We start from the raw sequence: 20,295 nt of genomic DNA, 5'->3' as shown, positions 1-20,295 counted from the left end.
TAATAGTAAATAATATTTAGGGAGAGCAGATTTTCTCCATCTGTCTTTCCCAGTAGTTTTGAGTCATGTTAACTGGACTGCTGGAAATATACTGGAAGAACCAAGAGGAGGGACAGAGAGTGTTGTCTTTTCTCTGGCGCCTAATGGAAAGTAAGAATTAAAATCAATAGTCATGTATGTCAAATCCTTGTCACCATATAATATTAATAATCCACGGAGTTTTTATTGTTTTGTTTCAAGTATCTTAATAATTTTATTATTTAAAGGGAAAATAGATCATATCCATGAATAACTTTTGAGAAATGAAATTCTTAATTATTAATTCAAATTTGGACTCTGCATTTCAAAATTGGGGAATTAAATAAAGGGGCATCATCTGCCTATTCCATATATCACTCTATATGTCTGGCAAAATTGATTTCTTCTGGTATTTTCTGCGGGTGTTTATAACTGCCTTTAAAAATTTAAATATGAGACTCTGGATATTTTCAATTTGTCTTTTTATCATTCTGAGTAGTCTTGTGTGCTATTCACAGTGGAAGATGTATTTTATATTGCTGTCACCTACAAATATTATTGTAATTAAAATATGAATATTTATACCAACATTGGAAGGGAATACTGTATGGTGGATCAGTTAAAGAGTTTTTGGCTGTTCTAAATCTAGGTCAACAAAGCATTTATGGTAAATGATGAAAATGACCTCTGTTCTGTGTCAAAAATGTGTGTTATGAAATTAATAATTCAGGAAATGGTTACTACAGATGAACCTGAGTCATCTCTCTGGTTTCACCTCTGGGAAAAGTATTGCATAGTTTTTTGAAAACTTCTAAATAAAGATTAATAATATAGTCTAAGCCTAGCTCTAGTTTTCTGAATGCTCTTGATAACACAGATTTGCTTAAATATCAGTAAACTTTAAAATATAATTGAATTATTCATCTCACAAGGAGTTGAATATGAAACACAATTGAACTCTACTGCATTGAGTTAGCTTCTTTGCCAAGACATAATTATGATTGTTCAAGTCTTGAAATCTTTTCAACAAATGATTATAGAGGTATGAAGCCACGAGTTGGCCTAAGCAGATATACCATTCTTCATTTTGCGTCTCTTTAAGTAATAACTAGGAAGCATAAGTCTAACATAACTTTAAAAAGTATTGACCGCATTTAATGGAGATAGGAAAAAGCAATTTGAAGCTGGGATTGATCTCAGAGGGAGAACCTGAAGAGACACGAGCGATCCTGAAGGGTGGGTTCCCTGCCCGGTAATTAAACCTGGGTAACCTGGATGAAAACCAAGAGTCCTATCCACTAGACCACCAGGAGTTAAAGATAGAAGCATAGTGGCCCTGGCTCTTGCCCCTATTTGAAAGCGAGAATGTTTCAAGCAGAGAAAAACTGTAGTAACAGGTACAAAGTTTATTATTAGAGACATAACACAATGCATGGGAGAGCATACAGGAAAACAGTTTGCTTATCTAACTCAGAACCAGGGCAGAGATACACACCCAGAGAAAAAGGGTATGGGCATCCTCTCTAGTGAGGAGGAGGGCAGTAAGTCAGAAGCTAGGCAGAGAGACACACCCGGAGAGGAGGTGGAGCATCCTGAGTGAGGAGGAGCTCAGTACAGAGGTGATGTAAATCACTTATATAGAACAGTCTCTCTGGGTCTTTGTTTACCTTTGGCCAATTACTTTATTTCTTTCTTCACCTCTGACTGGTCCATGCACCCTCCCCAAGATGTGTGAGCAACTTTTCTCTAAGGTGGATCGCACCGCAGAGGCCTATGTGTGCATGTCCACACTTAGGGGAGGGTTCCCCTCCCTTTTCAACCCCCAAGAAGCCTTCCAGCACATGTGCAGACAGGGAAGTCTTCCTTGACCTCAAGAGTGGGCACTTCATCTCTTTGCTTTAGCGGAGCTCAGCTTTTGCCACTAGCTTTGTCTTCGCAGCGTCGGGGTGAGAACAAAAGCTCCCCTTGACAAACACCAGGTGTCTGGCCCAGAGGCACGTGGTCTCCTACCTCAGGATGATCTCTTTTGCTTAGCTTGTAATAATTTGATAAGTGAATCTCTTGTGACCTAATATCTTAGATCTTAACTAAACTTCAGAAATCTTAACTAGACTGTCAATAACCTGTACTTTGTATTTCACTATTTTCCATACAGCGTCATTTGGTAATATTCATAACTGATATATTCATTTCTTAAAGGGAATTAAGCTTAATTTGGACTTCAGAAATTTAGGGTCATCCTTTGACAACTCAAAATAATACAAAATGTTGGGAAAATTTGCCTAGATACTCTTCATTCTCTTTCTTTCCTTAAAATGCTTTCAGTAATGCATATTTATGGAATCTCGAAAAATGGTGATGAACCTATTTGCAAGAGCAAGAATAGAGATGCAGACATAGAGAATGGACTTGTGGACAGAGTGGAGAAAGGAGAGGGTGGGATGAATGGAGAAAATAACATTAAAATGTATACCTTACCGTGTGGGAAATAGAAGGGTAGTGGGAAGTTGCTATATAACACAGGGAGCTCAGTCTGGTGGTCTGTGATAACTTAGTGGGGTGGGATGGGGGTGGGTGAGAGGCAGGCTGAAGAGGCCTTATGGCTGACTCACGACCTTGTACAGCAGAAATCAACACAGCATTGTTAAGCCATTAAGAATTAAATATATGTATTACATACATACAAAGTTTTGGAATGTGTTCACAATTAAAATAACTAGCTAAATAAATGGAAATATATACTTAAAAATTAATTAAGTATCTATTGTTTGCAAGAATGCAGGAATACCAAACTATATGTAGTATATTGGAAGTAACTCAGTAACATTTATTTTTATCTTTTAAAATATAAGAAATACTAGAAGAGATTTGCATAGTGGCTAAGATTAATTGCCACTCTATCATTTTATTTTGGTTCATCAAATTTTTTTTTTCTTTCAGAAAAAAGTGGCAGATGACCCAAATCGGACTCCATCTATATGGCTGGCAATGTACAGAGCTTTCGGGCGACCAATTCTACTTAGTAGCACATTTCGTTATCTTGCTGACTTACTGGGTTTTGCCGGACCTCTCTGTATTTCTGGAATAGTTCAGCGTGTAAATGAAACCCAGAATGAAACAAATAACCCAACAGGAGTAAGTTTGTGGTGCCTTTGAATGGAAATATATTATGGGCAAATTTCTTTTAACAGTTACTTTTTAAAAAATGCAGTTTTATGAGCAGTGCAAACAATCTTATTAACAGAGAATTGAATGCTTTTTAAAAGAAAGAAAACTGTAATTTTTCTTGTAGAGAAAAACATTACTGTGTGTATTCATTGAATGGATTTGGCCAACAAAATTATTTCTCAGATTCAGAGGCTATAAACATTTAATAGCATTTACTGTGTTCTGCAAATGATGCTCAGAAATTTCACATTGGTTATTTTATTAGGTCTTTTTAGCAATCTTGTAAAGAATTTTCATGCATGAGTCCTTGGGGGTGGCTGAGTCACTTTTTTTTTTTCCGTGATGGCTCAGATGGTAAAGAGTCTGTCTGCAATGTGGGAGACCTGGGTTCGATCCCTGGGTTGGGAAGATCCCCTGGAGGAGGAAATAGCAACCCATTCTAGTACCCTTGCCTGGAAAAATCCCATGGACAGAGGAGCCTGGTAGGCTATAGTCTATGGGGTCGCAAAGAGTTGGACATGACTGAGTGATTTCACTTTCAATGGCCAGTGATGTGGGCAATGTGATTTGATTTGGTTTCCTATATAGTGAAAGTCATCACCTTGTTTCATAATGATCAGGTCAAGTCACATTATATTTTTATTAGACATTATGTTACTATTGGGGACTATATAGTGTAAAATATTTGCTGTTATTAATTTACAACCTTATATTTTCTGTTCTTGAGAAAGTCTGCATCATGAGCTTCCCAATTTCCTTCTAAAATAAGAATTGATTTCCCTAGTTTCACGTGTAGAAACTCTAGTCCAGATGAATCAGTTTTCCTTTTTTATTGTCTTAATATGATTTCCAGTCCTCTTTTTTTTACCTATTGGAATTGTATGCATTCCTAAAGCCTTCAGTAAATGCTGCCTTCTCATTGAAGCTTTTTCTGATTGTCCTTGTTGGTGAAATTTGATTCTCCTTGGTCATCTCCTAACACATTGTTTGCTTCACATTGGCACTTGCCATAAATGCCATTTTTATAATGAAGCATGTTATCTATGGATATGCTTATCTTTCTAGGTTGTGAGCTCTCTGAAGAGAATGACTATGAAGTTCCCATTTTTGCCCTCAAAACCCAGTTCCTTGAATATATTAGTGCTCAATTGTTACTAATGTGAACCAGCTATTTTGCCATTGAATACATGTTTGTGATGTTTTATCCCTACTAGCCTGATTATATACAGATATTGAAATTCCACATAGTATCCAATCATCCCTTGTACTTACGTGTGTTAACCCTGTATTTTTCTGAGAAGGAAGAAAATTTACACATTTGTGTATATCCCCCAGAAAGACGAGGAAGGGACCAAAAGTATTTAGAATTTAACTGATCGAAACCATAAAGAAAAAGTGGCTCAATTGACATGTTGTGTTTATCTGACTGTTACTTTTCCCTCATTTCTAACAAATAAGTGACCATATGCTACTGTTGCAAACAAAAAGCTATCAATTTGTATATCCTTATGATGACTTCAGTTATTATCTGACTGAAATAGGTTTTTAAAGTTATGTTTTGTCACTGAAATTGTCTTGTGGGCGAAATAGCCAATTTATGTTTTTTTACCATTTATAATTTATGTTTTCATTATATGAATTAAGATGAAGATCAGAAAAAGTCAACTGTGTAGACTTTATTATTTTAAATTAATAAGGCTATGGAAATTGTATATTTGTCCCATTGGTCTTGCTGACATTGTAGGTTCTACTTCTAAATTACATACAATCTAAACTAACTTCTGTCTTGGTTTACTACTAATATTTTCCTGTTAACCAAGGTAGACTATATCTTTGTAGAAAATGTATTAACTTAAAAAAATTTAAATGTACCTTTTTCCCTACAGTCAGGCATTTCCAACAATCTTAATGATCAATTTGAAATTTTTTATGTTCAACTGGTTTGTGTTTGTATCTGTTGACATTATGAGGAAAAGCCAAAATTGCCTTGCTCTGATTCATTCTACTGCTGTATTATAAAGACATTGAATTTTTATATTAAGCAACCATGTATTATTTGATAAATGCAACTATATACTGGTATATGAATAATTTTAATTTATATCTTTTTTTTTCCTTTTGGGATAAGGCTTCAGAAATCCTCTCATCAAAGGAATTTCTTGAAAATGCTTATGTTCTAGCTGTTCTTCTGTTCTTGGCTCTTATTCTGCAAAGGACATTTTTGCAGGCTTCCTACTATGTGACCATTGAGACTGGCATTAACCTCCGTGGAGCCTTGCTGGTATGTACAAGCTCTGAAGGATCCTGACCACAAACCATTCAGTGATAGGAATAGTTGAGAATTCAGTTTTGTTTTTCTCCTTCCCTTTTCAGTTTGATATTATGACATCAGTACTTTCAGGATCTACTTAATAAAAAAAAAAACAACCTATAAAGCTGATTAATAAACCCACTGAATTAAAAATACTTCTAGTAATATATTAACAGATTTTGAAATCTTGCATTTATTTACTTCTGTTACTGTTTGTTCCAGAGATTATGTTTAAATTTGAATGTATGTTGAGATTATATCATCAGGAAAAATAAGTTTGTATTTAGTTGAGGACTAAAAGTACCAATGCTGAAATGAAAATAATAGCTGACTTAAGATGGCATTATAAGATTTTTTCCTTTTTTTCGGGAAATTTAAAAATGTTAGTTTTTTCTATGCAAATAAATAAGCATAGTGTTGATTTTAGAATTTTGAGCTTCAAATATGTTTTTTTCCCTTTTTTGCAGGCCATGATATATAATAAAATCCTTCGGCTTTCTACATCTAATTTATCCATGGGTGAGATGACCCTGGGTCAGATCAATAACTTGGTCGCCATTGAAACCAATCAGCTCATGTGGTTCTTGTTTCTGTGTCCCAATCTATGGGCCATGCCTGTTCAGGTAGATCAATATAAGTAAGATTCTTATTTGTTGAGGATATAATAAGAAATTATCAAAAAAAAAAAAAAGAAATTATCAGTTTTTAAATGTGTTTGCTTTTTCATTTGAAAAGCTAATATAATTCCAAGAAAATATGGAATGCTGATTTATGGTGGATGACAACGTTTTCCAGAAAAAGTTTGTGTCCTTTTAAAAGTTTGCTGACTGTTTCTGGTCAAAAGCGTCTTGGGACCCCTCTGCAACTTCACGTAGTAAATTGGTTCGACACCAATTGTACACATCATGTTGCTAAAAATAAATTCCTACTGCCTAGCCTTCCCCAGATAAATCATCATGAAATCCTGCTGTCACAGCTGAGTTGACTTCCAAATAAACTTAATAGTCCTTCAGTTGCTAAGTCGTGTCCAGCTGTTGGCGACCCCATGGGCTGCAGCATACCAGACTCCCCTGTCCTTCTCTGTCTCCCAGAGCTTGCTCAAATTTTTAAACTTAATAATTAAGAAATACTACAATTTCACTAAAAAATACTTCCTTTTATGCAGTGGTCCCCACATCCCTGTTCTTTCGCCCCTTTCCTTGTGCTTTCCTTCAGATCATCATGGGAGTGATTCTTCTGTACAACTTGCTCGGGTCCAGCGCGTTGGTTGGTGCCGCTGTCATTGTGCTCCTCGCGCCAATGCAATACTTCATCGCTACAAAGTTGGCAGAAGCTCAGAAGAGCACTCTTGTAAGTAAAATCTCTTGGAAACCTTATTAGGAAAATCTAGTAATGCGGTTTCGTTTTTAAATATATAGGAAATTAATACCACTCAGGGTTCTTGGGAAATCATTAGATTGAGATGAAATACCAATATTTCTTTTCCCTTCTTGGGCAGTGAATGTGCATGTTCTGGGTTGCACAACAGTTTTTAAAAGGGGATTTGACATCTAAGATTTAATGACCTTAAACGCTAAATACCACCACAAAGCCTGATGTTTTTACAAGTCATGACGTGATGATGAGGCTTTAGATCTTGTAGGTCACTTACTTACGCTTAGCATGTACCAAAGAATACACTTACTTGTGCATTTGATTACGTGTATATTGGATGTCAATTACTGATGTGGGACGAATGGATCAAGGAATAAATAAAGGGTCAGATTTAGTGCTTCTGAAATTAAATGCTCTCAGGGTTGAGTCAGACCACGTGATGAGCTATGGAGTTACACTGAAATGTTTCAGTAGCAGCTGCTCTGCCTGAGTATGTTCATGGTCAACTTGGCAAGCAAGAAAAAGCTCAGTTATTGCCCCTTTCTGGCTTCAGTTGGGTTTCCCAGGTGGCGCAGTGGTAAAGAATCTACCTGCCAATGCAGGAGATGCAAAAGATGCAAAAGATGATCCCTGGGTCAGGAAGATCCCCTGGAGTAGGAAATGGCAACCCACTCCAGTGTTCTTACCTGGAAAATTCCATGGACAGAGGAGCCTGGTGGGCTGCAGTCCATGAGGCCGAAAAGAGTTGGACACAACTGAGCGCGTGCACACACACACACACACACACACACACACTGGCTTCAGTTTTCCATGAAATCATTTTATTTGAGCAAGAATTGGCTTCTTTTAAAGAAATATTTGCAAATAAGTATTGACATCATGTTTAGAAATAAAATTTGATTAAATATGAGCAAGTCTACCTACAAGTCAGGCATGAAATGTAGAGATGCTGCCACTGGTGGACCATTTTCCAACCTGGTGTTTCCACTGTGACAAGCAAGTCCCTTGTCACGCAAATGGTTTTTATCACTTGTTTTTCTGCTGCTTCTGGTGAGGTTACTCATTACTCTAGGACGTGAATACAGAAAGGTGTGGAAGAGAGACACAAAGAGGGGACATGACAATCTAACATCTGACTCTTTTTGCCATTCATACTGTTGTCATTCACTCACCAGCAATCATGGATAGGCAATTAAGAGCCTCAGGAGACAAAAAGATGAATAAAATCAGATCGTTTGCTAATGCCATTTGCAGCAAAAGGGATGTGACGAGATTATCATCATACTAAATGAAGTAAGTCAGAAAGAGAAAGACAAATATTACACGACAACACTTAGGTGTGGAATCTGAAATATGACACAAGTGAACCTATCTTTGAAACAGAAACAGAATCAGGGACATAGAGAACAGACAGGTGGTTCGCAAAGAGAAGGGCTTGGGAGCGGGATCGAGTGGGAGGTTGGGGTTAGCAGATATAAGGTTTTATATACAAAATGGATAAGCAACAAGATCCTCCTGTATAGCACAGGGAACTGTATTCAATATCCTATGATAAAACATAATGGAAAAGAACATTTAAAAATAATGTGTATGTATGTATATGTGTGTATGTATATGTATATATATATATATATAAAATTGAGTCACTTTGTTGTACGGAAGTAATTAACACAATACTAAAACTCAACTATACTTCAAAAAATCAGATTACGTGCTGCTTTTGCTTCTTCCTATCTACCTTCTGCCACTCTGCAGCTCCTTTTAAGAGTTCACAGGTGATACTGTACTTTCCTAGTAAATCTAATAGAATTTGGAGGAAGCTGGAAGAGTTGACTAAAGAGAGGCTTTTGTATCAGCCATGTCTCTACAGTTAATCCAAGTTGTTAGCAATCAGTTAATCTAATTTAGCAATATGTGAGACCAGGTTTGATCCCTGGGTCAGGAAGATCCCCTGGAAAAGGGAATAGCAACCCACTCTAGTAGTCTTGCTTGGAGAATCCCATGGACAGAGGAGCCTGGTGGGCTACAGTCCATGGGGTTGCAAAGAATTGGACACAACTGAGCAACTAACACAACACAATAACAACAAAATCTAATTTAGGCTCTGTGACAGAGCTTATGAAGAAGGAGGTAGGAATCTCTTGAAGTTAAAGATAATAGGCTTGGTTTCACTAAGTGTCTTATGAAGACTCACTGCGAATACACGCAACAAACAGTGTACACTCACATTCCCAAATCAATAGTGACCTAACTTTTTTTTACATTCATTGTTTCTCATCTCCTAAGCATGACTTATAGACCTGAGGGGAGAATTAAATGATTTAGGTATGAGAAGGCACCCTTGGAAGTCTCTTTATCAACTCCTTACATATCTGTGTGTGTTATCTGCAGACATCATTCAAGGAAATCATATGAAACTTAAGACACTGCTTTTATTTAAACCAAAGCAACAGAGGCATAAACAGTTTCTAGGTGGAAAGAAATTGGAGGCTGTCTCATTCAACTCTTCATTTTCATGTTGGAGGCAGAAGCACAGAGTTTCACTATTTCTCCCAGGAGTCTCACAGCCATCATTAGAGCCCAAGCCAGGCAGAAATCAAGTTCTTCTCAATCCATATCCAGTAATGGCCTTGCCTCTCTGATTCACTTGGATGCAGCTTGCATTGTTTTTTATTCCTTCCTTTTATAGGATTATTCCACGGAGAGACTGAAGAAAACAAATGAAATACTGAAAGGCATCAAACTTCTGAAACTGTACGCCTGGGAGCACATCTTTTGCAAGAGTGTGGAAGAGACAAGAATGAAGGAACTCTCCAGTCTCAAAACCTTTGCTCTTTATACATCACTCTCCAGTAAGTTGCTGTCGCTCTGAGGACCACCAAAAACATGTGGTCTGTTTGGTGTGACTTAGGATCATTGAGACATTCTAGACATCAGAGGAAGTACATTTATTTTCTCCATTTGTGAGGTTCTGTAGCCACTAGCCAAACAAGTTTATTTAAATTTAATTTTTTTTGGATCTGGACCATTTTTAAAGTCTTTTTGAATTTGTTTTACGTTTTGGCTTCTGTTTTACATTTTGATTTTTTGGCTGTGAGACATGTGGAATTTTAGCTCCCAGACCAGGGATCAAACCCACATCTTTTGCATTGAAAGGTGAAGTCTTAGTGACTGGACAGCCAGGGAAGTTCCTATTTAAATTTAAAGAGCAAAGTCAAGATAAGCTTAAAGTCAAGTAGAACTGAATTTGACTCCTTGCAAGTTTGTATCTTTGCCATGTTACTTGACATCTGAAATCCTTGGTTTCTTCATCTCTAAGCTGGGGATGGTAATGATTAGGAGTCTGATCATTGAAACCCTCATTTCAGTTACAGTTGGGATGCATAGTGGGTTTTCAGTAAAAATTTGCTTATAGAGAATAGACTTGTGGACCCAGGAGGAGGAAGGAGAGGTTGGAACGAATTGAGAGGACAGCATTGAAACATATACATTGCCATATGTAAAATTAGGTAGCAGTGGAAATTTGCCGTATGACACAAGGAGTTCAAATCCAGTACTCTGTGACAATCTGGAGGAATGAGATTGTCACTCCTCTAGAGGAAAGTGGAAGGTGGGAGGGTGGTTCAAGAGGGAGGGGACATATGTGTACGTATGGACGATTCATGTTGATATATGGCAGAAACCAACACAGTATTATAAAGCAATTATCCTCCAATTTTCAAAAAATGTAAATTAAAAAAATATCAATTGGAAAAATATAAATAAATAAATTGATTTGGCTATATTACTATTGATTTTATCCCCTAAAATCCTTAAAAATTATCTGCGGTTGTCTTCCCTGTCTCTTGGGGGAGCTTATGATATTATATTTCCTTGAAGATTGCACTTGAAATGCCAGTTTTGGAAACTGAGGAGGAAAAAAAAGTCAACATTTCCAGGTGAAAAAAGCCAAACTGCATTTACATAAAACCCTCTTTTTCCAGTACATGCTTAAGACTTTTTAAATATAAAGCTTTTCCTCCACAACTCTAATTTTTAAAACATGATTATTTCAAAAATATTGTTGTTGTTTTCCTCAAACGGTGACACGGAGTACTTGTAAGAAGAATGAGTTCATGTTAGTAGAATTCTTATGAACTTGGCCAAACTACTCCCACTAATGTTTGATTTAATTTGTATGTCAGTTTTGCTCCTTTCTATTGTTCTCAAGGCTTTATTTGGAGGTTTATAGATGGTTTCCTCTTGAATTCTGAACTCCTTGAGTCCTTAGAGATTATAAACACTTCTTTTGTGAAATGGATGTAAGGAAAGTGTTTGGTTTATATAGCTCATTTATTTTAGCCCTAATGCTGGATACATTAGAAAGGAAACGGGAAGGAGATTTATATTCCAGCTCTGCACCACGACTCATAGAGTGTCAAAATGCTAGAAGATGAAATGATTGATATCTACTTGCTTATATGATAGAACTGTAAGCTGCTGGCTCCTAAAATCTATTTCTGTCTGCAGTATACTAAAGTTCTCATGGGGTAGATGGATGTGGCCAGAAATGGTGATGATGATAGTAATAGTAATTATGATAATAATAACAAAAACATTTTGAGATATTCCGTCAGTTTTGCTATAAGTGACTTTATATATATCGTCCTATTTAGTCCTCACAGCAGCCCAGTGATTTTGATTCCATTATTAACTTCATTTTGCAAATTAGAAGACTGAGGTTAGAGCTTAAATAACTTGAATTTCCCCCAAATCATCCAGCGGCTAAACAATAGAGGTGGGTTGTTTAACTCAACCCGGTTATATAAGATTTGGGTTAGTCTTTGAAAGTCAGAGACAAAAGAGGAGAGAACAGAGGAGACCATACTAGAAACAAAAAGCAAAGAAATCATGAAGGTCAAAGAGCATAGTCACTTTTTTATGATTGTACGCAGCAGGAATTCTTGGTGCAATGATGTGAAGTTCCACTTACACCATGTCCAAGTTTTATAATTTGATTACTTAGAGTGTTGGTGGTAGTGAAGAGCTTCCACTATATGAGTTGAATACAGCTGGTTGTAAATCTCACCTCTGCCACTACATAGCAGGATGGCTTTGACCAAATCACTACTTCTCTTCTCCAAGCCTCAATTTTTCATCCGTAACATTGGATGATAAAAATCCCTATCATGTAGGATTGTGATAAAGATGACAATAGATTAAAGAGTGCTGCAGATGTTGGTTGACTTGTTGATTGACTCTATTCTAGGCAGTATGTCAAGTGCTTTGTACTCATTGTGGATAAAGCCCCTGGCAAGTGGGCTAGTGTTCAGTAACCTCACTCCCTCAGTTTCCTCCTCTAAGAATTGGTATAATAAAAATAATGCCTTTCTCAGGACTTCCCTGGTGCTCCAGTGTTTTAAGATGTCACCTTCCCATGCAGACAGTGCAGGTTCAACCCCTGGTCAGGGCTCTAAGATCCTACATGCCTCGCAGCCAAAAAACCAAAACGTAAAACAGAAGCAGTGTTCTAAAAAATTCAGTAACATACTTCAAAGATGGTTCACATCAAAAAATCTTTAAAAAAAAAAAAGAAGAGAGAGAATACCTTCTCACAGGCATATTGTGAGAATCAAATGAAACAGTGAATGTGGCACTGTTCTGTAACTGTTAAAAATATTTTATAAATGGTATTTGCAGAAAACATAAGAAAAAAAAAATGAAAGAAAAAAGTCAGCCATACAATGTAGTGGGTATTGCTGGGTCTTGGAGTGCAGGCTGACCTGAAATGAAATCCTGCCTCGGTGCCTGTCCACTCTGCCCCATTGGTCAGCGTTTGGTGGCATCTCAGTTTCTTCATTAGGAAGTTGGGCTGTATTAAGCATACCTGGGGGAATTAAGTAAGATAATGTACACAAAAATGCTCAATCCATGGTATCGGAAAATATTGAAAAATAAAGTTAAACGGGACAAATGCTAATAGAACTGAAAATCCATCTGTATGAATCAGTGTTCTTTCCACTAGAGATGATATCTGGGGGCAAAAGAAATTCTGTTGAATCATTTCCTAATCTCCACTGCCAAATGGATATGTGCTGTTTATGGATTTAATTTATTGGCAAAAAAAAAAAGAATGAACGACACTTTTATTTTTTCTCCCTTCACTTTGATAGAGTTTTACATGGAGAAGTGGGAAGAACATGAAGCTTTTGACCAGAAAAGTGTGGGTTTTAATCCAAGCTGTGTCATCTCCTAGTTTAGAATCTTGCCTTTTACTCATCCTTGCTGTTTTCTTTATTGCGCGGGGGTAGTTGTAACCGTTAAATAGGAGAATGCACGTGAAGGTGCTCCTATCATAGGTGAGTAATTGTGAGTTGCTGGGTAGTGGCAGAGCGAAGTGGTGGTCAGCACGGTCTGAGAAGCCCAGCTGGGTGACCTCCTGCATCTCATTCTCATCTTTATGCTGAGATAGAAATGGTCCTGCTTCCTGCATTGGGTGCAGAGTACCAGATAAGTAGTTTTTAATAAAATAGCAGCTGTTCTCGCTCTCCCTCATCCAGAGATAACTTATTTAAAGATATTTAGAATGAGTCATAAATAATGATATGAAGGAAAAGAAAGAAATACACTTAGAAAAAAATAAGGTAACACTAGGCAGAGAAAGATGATGGAAACACAGCTCTTCATCTGTACTATTATGATCTCAGAGCTGTGTTTGGGTTGCTGGTACCGTACAAGAATTCAGATTTGGTAGCTAAGCCTCTTCTGGACCTTTAAAAGCATAGGCTGAGTCTGTATGTGGTGGTAAGGACAGTTCATGAAAACAGATCATGAGAGCTGGTGGTGATTTTTGGATGGAATCTCTTTTTTATTAATTAATTTTTATTGGCGTGTAGGTGCTTTGCAGTGTTGTGTTAATTTCTGACCTACAGCAAAAAATGAGTCAGCCATATATACATACATGTATCCCCTCCTTTTTGGATTTCCTTCCTGTTTAGGATAACAAGGTACATTTTTGAGTTCCCTGTGCTATACCATAGGTTCTTGTTAGTTACCTATTTTACACATAGTATCAATAGTGTATATGTATCAATCCCAATTTCCCAGTTCCTCCCACCCCACTCCTTTCCCCCTTGGTATCCATACATTTGTTCTCTATGTCTGGGTCTGTTTTTCTGGTTTGCACATAAGGTCTTCTATACCATCTTTCTAGATTCCACATATATGCATTAATATACTATATTTGTTTTTCTCTTTCTGACTTTACTCTGTATAGATGGACTCTTCTGAGTGTTGAGAAAATTAGATTCTAGTTCTTACTCTGCCGTTGCCTGGCTCTGTTACCAACAATGCAGTTGCTTTGTGGTTCTCTGTCCCTAAAACTCTATGTTTTATGACAAAATAACTACAAATCATCAACTTGGCTTTTGATTTTTTTTCCCCTATTACTTCCAAATGCAAGTATTTTAGCCTAAATCTGAGTTTTTCTTATTTCAGTTCTGCGTATCATGCTTATCAAATGATAGTGCACTATAGTCCTGGAGAGAGATTTAAACAAGCAGAGTGTCCAGGATATGGAGTTATTTTATCAAACAAAAGGTCTCTAAGTGAAAACTAATATCACTTCGGGAGAGAGATTTTTCACATAATGTCAAATTCTTGCTTTTTGTCTGTGTGTGAAAATAAAAGTGTTAACCGCTCAGCGTGTCTCTTTGCAAACTCATGGACTGCAGCCCACCAGGCTCCTCTGTCCATGGGATTCTCCAGACAAGAATACTGGAGTGGATTGCCATTCCCTTCTTCAAGGGATCTTCCTGACCCAGGGATCAAACCCGGGTCTCCTGCATTGCAGGCGGATTCTTCACCATCTGAGCCACCAGGGAAGCCCCCTTTATCTGTGTAATATCCCAGCTTTCATATTTTTAAATTAGTTTAGTGGAAATAAAATGTGGACTGTAAATACTCTGAAGAATGTGTATTTGTTAAATTCTAATAACTTAAGTTATTAAAGGATTATTTTATTTAAATTTTGCTCTTTGTAACATTTCATAAAAATATAATTGGGGGGGACTTCCCTGGTGGTCCAGTGCTTAAGATTCCACACTTCCAATGCAGGGGGTGGGGGTTCCATGCTGGGGAACTAAGATCCAGCTTGCTGTGTGGCTCAGCCAAAAAAAGAAATCGATGCTCAAAAATAATTTTTCAATAAACTAGAACATTTTCTGGTTAAGACTCATGTGTGGGAGTTCACAACTGTGAACCAAGAAATACCAACTGGGAAATGTTTGTGGACTCAAAGACAAAATGTTATTTAATGCACTCAGTCCTTGAATGTCTTCAAGGAAAGTTAAAATAATAATGATTAATTAAAGCTCCTGAAGATGTTTCACAGTTCAATGACACTAATGCCTTTGCTTTCTTTCCACAGTCTTCATGAACGCGGCAATTCCCATAGCAGCTGTTCTTGCTGTAAGACATATTTTCTTACCTTTAGAAATGGAACCAAGTCAGTGTTTAGAAATGACTTAGGAATAAGCATGTGTGGGTGGTAACATGTATTACCACCTTTTTGCTGTCTCCACTGTGACGGTTCTAATCTGGGGTTTCTCAACCATGGCACTATGGAACGTTGGGCCACAAAGAATTAATTCTTTGTGGCTCTGCATTAGGATGTCTAGCAGCATCTCTGGCTTCCACTTATTAAATGCCATTAGTACCATCAAAAATATCCCGACACTGCCAAATGTGCCTGGGGAACAAAATGAACAGAGGCTGAGAACTTACTGTTCTAACATCCATGACCTGATTCCTGGACATTCTTACAACAGGATTGTACTAGATCAACAACCCAAATATGTTAAATGATTACATTTCAAAAGAAAAGGACAAACCCAGGAACCAGTATTACATTTAGAAATGTAAGTTTGCCTTGGATGCCAGTGTTGGCGATTTTAGGAAAGAGTCACAATAGGGACCCCCAAACAATGGAATTTTCTTTTTTCTTTCTCAAAAAATTTAGTACTGGTTGGAAAGAGCCTGACCAGGTGTTAAGAACTCTGGATTCTCTCGTAGTTATTCCCCCTTTTCAGTAATTTGACAGAAGTCAGTTTTCTGATCTTTAGAATCTGTTTTGCCCTTTTCACAAGTTTACTGTTAGAACTAATGTAGACCATTAAGTACTCTAGTATTTTAGTACTTAAGTACTCAAGTGTTGTTTTTCTTAGGGAGTAATTTGGATGAAGTAATAGTATTTTTCAGAGTTGCAGTGGACCTGCTGGCATAGAAGAAGCTGTTTGGTTTGTAAAATGTAACATAAGTATTTGTGACACTTTCTCCAGCTTTCTCTAAAACGCTTTCTTTGCACAGACGTTTGTGACCCACGCGTATGCCAGCGGGAACAACCTCAAGCCCGCAGAGGCCTTTGCTTCGCTGTCTCTCTTCCACATCCTGGTCACCCCTCTCTTCCTGCTGTCCACCGTGGTCAGGTTTGCAGTCAAAGCCATCATCAGGTATGTGCTGGGATGTCTGGTGTGTTTTGCTTGATTACAGAAATACTACTAGCTCATGTTGGCAGTGGTTTAGGCACTTCTGTTGTGTCCGACTCTTTGCGACCCATAGACTGTATCCTGGCAGGCTCCTTTGACCACAGGATTATCTGGGCAAGAATACTGAAGTGGGTTGCCATGCCTTATTCCAGGGAATCTTCCTGACCCAGGGATTGAACCTGCATCCCTTACATCTCCTGCATTAAAAGGCAGGTTCTTTACCACTAGCACCACCTTGAAGGCCCATGGTAGTAAGTTAGAAAATGTATAAAAAGAACATCTTAATCACTGCCCAGAGATTACTTGGTATCAGAGATAACTTGTTAAAACTTTGCTGTGAGACCTTTCAGTCCCTTATTTCATGTAAAAATAATTATTCTAAAATAAAAATTTTGAATTTTTTGGTTATTTTTTCCCTCATTAAGATCATATGCATGATATTTACTGGCTATGTGATATTCCACTATTTGGAGGTATTTGAATTTACTTAACGGTTACCACTTCACTGGACATTTAGAATGTTTCTGTTTTCACCCTAACATAAATAACATTTGAGAGAAGCATCTCTTTATCTTTAAACTTTTCTCTGGTTATTTTCTAAAGTCAGACTTCTAGAAGTGCCAACACTCATTCTGATAGTGTGCATCTTCTTAAGGCGCTTAATGAGTATGGCCATGTGGTTTTCCATTAAAGGAGATATAGGTCAAAAGATGTAACAAGTTTTTAAGATTTTTTTTTAATGAGTATGGCCATAATGTTTTCCAGCAAAGCTGGGCCAGTTTATATTTTTACCAACAGTGATAATATTCACATCAACTCATATTTTCTGTTTTATTTTTGTTTAGTTTGGCAAAGAAAAAATAAATAAAATTCCAGACTCACAGTCTCTGCAAATGGGAAGACTTTGCAGAAATGAGTGCAGTGTTTTGTTCACTTTAACTATACTTTTATAGTGTTTCTGATCAGTGTGGACCTCACCTTCAACTCACAATGTCCCATAATGCACAGCTATAAAAAGATGTGATCTGATAGTAACCATTTCCCCACCATTTTTACTTGTATTGTATAATACATATGTTAGAAAACCATGTTATACTACACCGTATGTGCTTTAGTCTCCTATATTTGATAGGTATTCTTAAGATAGTATTTTGCTTTTTGCTATGAAGTTTTATAAACCTTATAAAACCTCAGCATGTTTCATAAACAGTATTTATCATATTTATATCTGGCCTTTGAAAAAAAAACCAAGATGTTGCAATACAGAAATGAAACTGGAAAATTGAAGCCTTAACTATACTAAGCATAGTGTTGCCACTGCTAGTAATGTGGAGCATCTATCATAAGACCTTTAAAAATGAGTAAATTTCCCAATGTTTATGTATTATTGGGAAAACTGGTATTTAATATTCAAAATAACAGAAGCTCCAGTTTTAGGCAATAGTATATAGTGACTTAATGACTTAATACAAAATATCATTATGATGTGTATAATTTGTGTTAGTTGCTTAGCCGTGTCTGACTCTTTGTGACCCCATGGACTGTAACCTGTCAGACTCCTCTGTCCGTACTGTTCATGGAATTCTCCATGTAAGAATACTGGAGTAGATAACCATTCCCTTCTCCAGTGAATCTTCCTGACCCAGGGATTGAACCCAGGTCTCCTGTATTGCAGACAGATTCTTTTAGCATCTGAGCCACCAGGAAGCCCCAATGGTTAGCTCACTGCATTGTGCGGGAAATGAACCAAGGTAAATGCTTGGGTAGATGGGTGAACTTAACTCAGATGACCATTATATCTACTACTGTGGGCAAGAATCCCTTAGAAGAAATGGAGTAACCATCATAGTCAACAAAAGAGTCCAAAATGAAGTTCTTGGAGGCAATCTCAAAAACAACAGAATGATCTCTGTTTTTTCCCAAGACAAGCCATTCAATATCACAGCAATTGTCTATTTCCCAACCAGTAATGCTGAAGAAGCTGAAGTTGAATGGTTCTGTGAAGACCTACAAGACCTTCTAGAACTAACACCCAAAAAAGATGTCCTTTTCATTATAGGGGTCTGGAATGTAAAAGTAGGGAGTCAAGAAACACCTGGAGTAACAGGCAAATTTGGCCATGGAGTACAGAATGAAGCAGGGCAAAGGCTAATAACAGTTTTGCCAAGAGAATGCACTGGTCGTAGCAAACATCCTCTTCCAACAACACAAGAGAAGACTCTACATATGGTTATCACCAGATGGTCAACACTGAAATCAGACTGATCATATTATTTGCAGCCAAAGATGGAGAAGCTCTATATAGTCAGCAAAAACAAGACCAGGAGCTGACTGTGGCTCAGATCATGAACGCCTTATTGCCAAATTCAGACTTAAATTTAAGAAAGTAGGGAAAACCACTAGACCATTCAGGTATGACCTAAATCAAATCCCTTATGATTATACAATGGAAGTGAGAAATAGATTGAAGGGATTAGATCTGATAGACAGAGTGCCTGAAGAACTATGGATGGAGGTTCATGACATTGTACAGGAGACAGGGATCAAGACCATCCCCAAAGAAAAGGTCAGAAGGAGGCTTTACAAATAGCTTAGAAAAGAAGAGAAGCAAAAATCAAAGGAAAAATCAAAGATATACCCATTTGAATGCCGAGTTCCAAAGAATAGCATAGAGAGATAAGAAAGCCTTCCTCAGTGATCAGTGCAAAGAAATAAAGGAAAACAACAGAATGGGAAAGACTAGACATCTCTTCAAGAAAATTAGAGCTACCAAGGGAACATTTCATGCAAAGATGGGCACAATAAAGGAGAGAAATGGTAGGGACCTAACAGAAGCAGAAGATATTAAGGAGAGGCGGCAAGAATACACAGAACTATACAAAAAATATCTTCACAACTCAGATAATCACGATGGTGTGATCACTCACCTAGAGCCAGACATCCTGGAATGTGAAATCAAGTGGATCTTAGGAAGCATCACTACAAACAAAGCTAGTTGAGGTGATGGAATTCCAGTTGAGCTCTTTCAAATCTGGAAAGATGATGCTGTGGAGGTGCTGCACTCAATATGCCAGCAAATTTGGAAGACTCAGCAGTGGCCACAGGACTGGAAAAGGTCAGTTTTCATTCCAATCCCTAAGAAAGGCAATGCCAAAGATTGCTCAAACTACCACACAATTCCATTCATCTCACACGCTAGCAAAGTAACGCTTAAAATTCTGCAAGCCAGGTTTCAAAAGTACGTGAACTGTGAACTTCCAAATGTTCAAGCTGGATTTAGAAAAGGCAGAGGAACCAGAGATCAAATTGCCAACATTTGTTGGATCATCGGAAAAGCAAGACAGTTCCAGAAAAACATCTATTTCTGCTTTATTGACTATGCCAAAGCCTTTGACTGTATGGATCACAATAAACTGTGGAAAATTCTGAAAGAGATAGGAATACCAGTCCACCTGCCCTGCCCTTGAGAAATCTGTATGCAGGTTGGGAAGCAACAGTTAGAACTGGTCATGGAACAATAGACTTGTTCCAAATAGGGAAAGGATTACGTCAAGGCTGTATATTGTCACTCTGTTTATTTAACTTATATGCAGAATACGTCATGAGAAATGCTGAGCTGGGTGAAGCACCAGCTGGAATCAAGATTGCTGGGAGAAATATCAATAACCTCAGATACACAGATGACACCACCCTTATGGCAGAATGCAAAGAACTAAAGAGCCTCTTGATGAAAGTGAAAGAGGAGAGTGAAGAAGTTGGCTTAAAACTCAACATTCAGAAAACTAAGATCATGGCATCTTGTCCCATCACTTCATGGCAAATAGATGGGGAAACAGTGGAAACAGTGACAGACTTTATTTTGGGGGGCTCCAAAATCACTGCAGATGGTGACTGCAGCCT

At 37.5% G+C, this 20,295-nt stretch overlaps 1 protein-coding gene across 7 annotated transcripts in view; it reads left to right on the top strand.

Annotated features, from left to right (window-relative positions):
- ABCC9 (ATP binding cassette subfamily C member 9) overlaps positions 1-20,295 on the top strand; it is a 148,629-nt gene that overhangs the window by 21,772 nt on the left and 106,562 nt on the right. For all 7 annotated transcript variants that reach the window (XM_043880913.1, XM_043880916.1, XM_043880915.1 and 4 more), the window contains 7 exons: positions 2,959-3,153; positions 5,315-5,467; positions 5,965-6,120; positions 6,713-6,847; positions 9,561-9,723; positions 15,279-15,319; positions 16,217-16,359. In XM_043880913.1, the coding sequence (XP_043736848.1) occupies positions 2,959-3,153; positions 5,315-5,467; positions 5,965-6,120; positions 6,713-6,847; positions 9,561-9,723; positions 15,279-15,319; positions 16,217-16,359 (986 nt within the window). The remainder of the gene's footprint in view (positions 1-2,958; positions 3,154-5,314; positions 5,468-5,964; positions 6,121-6,712; positions 6,848-9,560; positions 9,724-15,278; positions 15,320-16,216; positions 16,360-20,295) is intronic.

This window comes from Cervus elaphus, chromosome 22, assembly GCF_910594005.1.
Source record: "Cervus elaphus chromosome 22, mCerEla1.1, whole genome shotgun sequence".
Lineage (NCBI taxonomy): Eukaryota > Metazoa > Chordata > Mammalia > Artiodactyla > Cervidae > Cervus > Cervus elaphus.
Note: the sequence above shows the minus strand (reverse complement) of the source record. Positions and strands in the feature narration are given on the sequence as shown.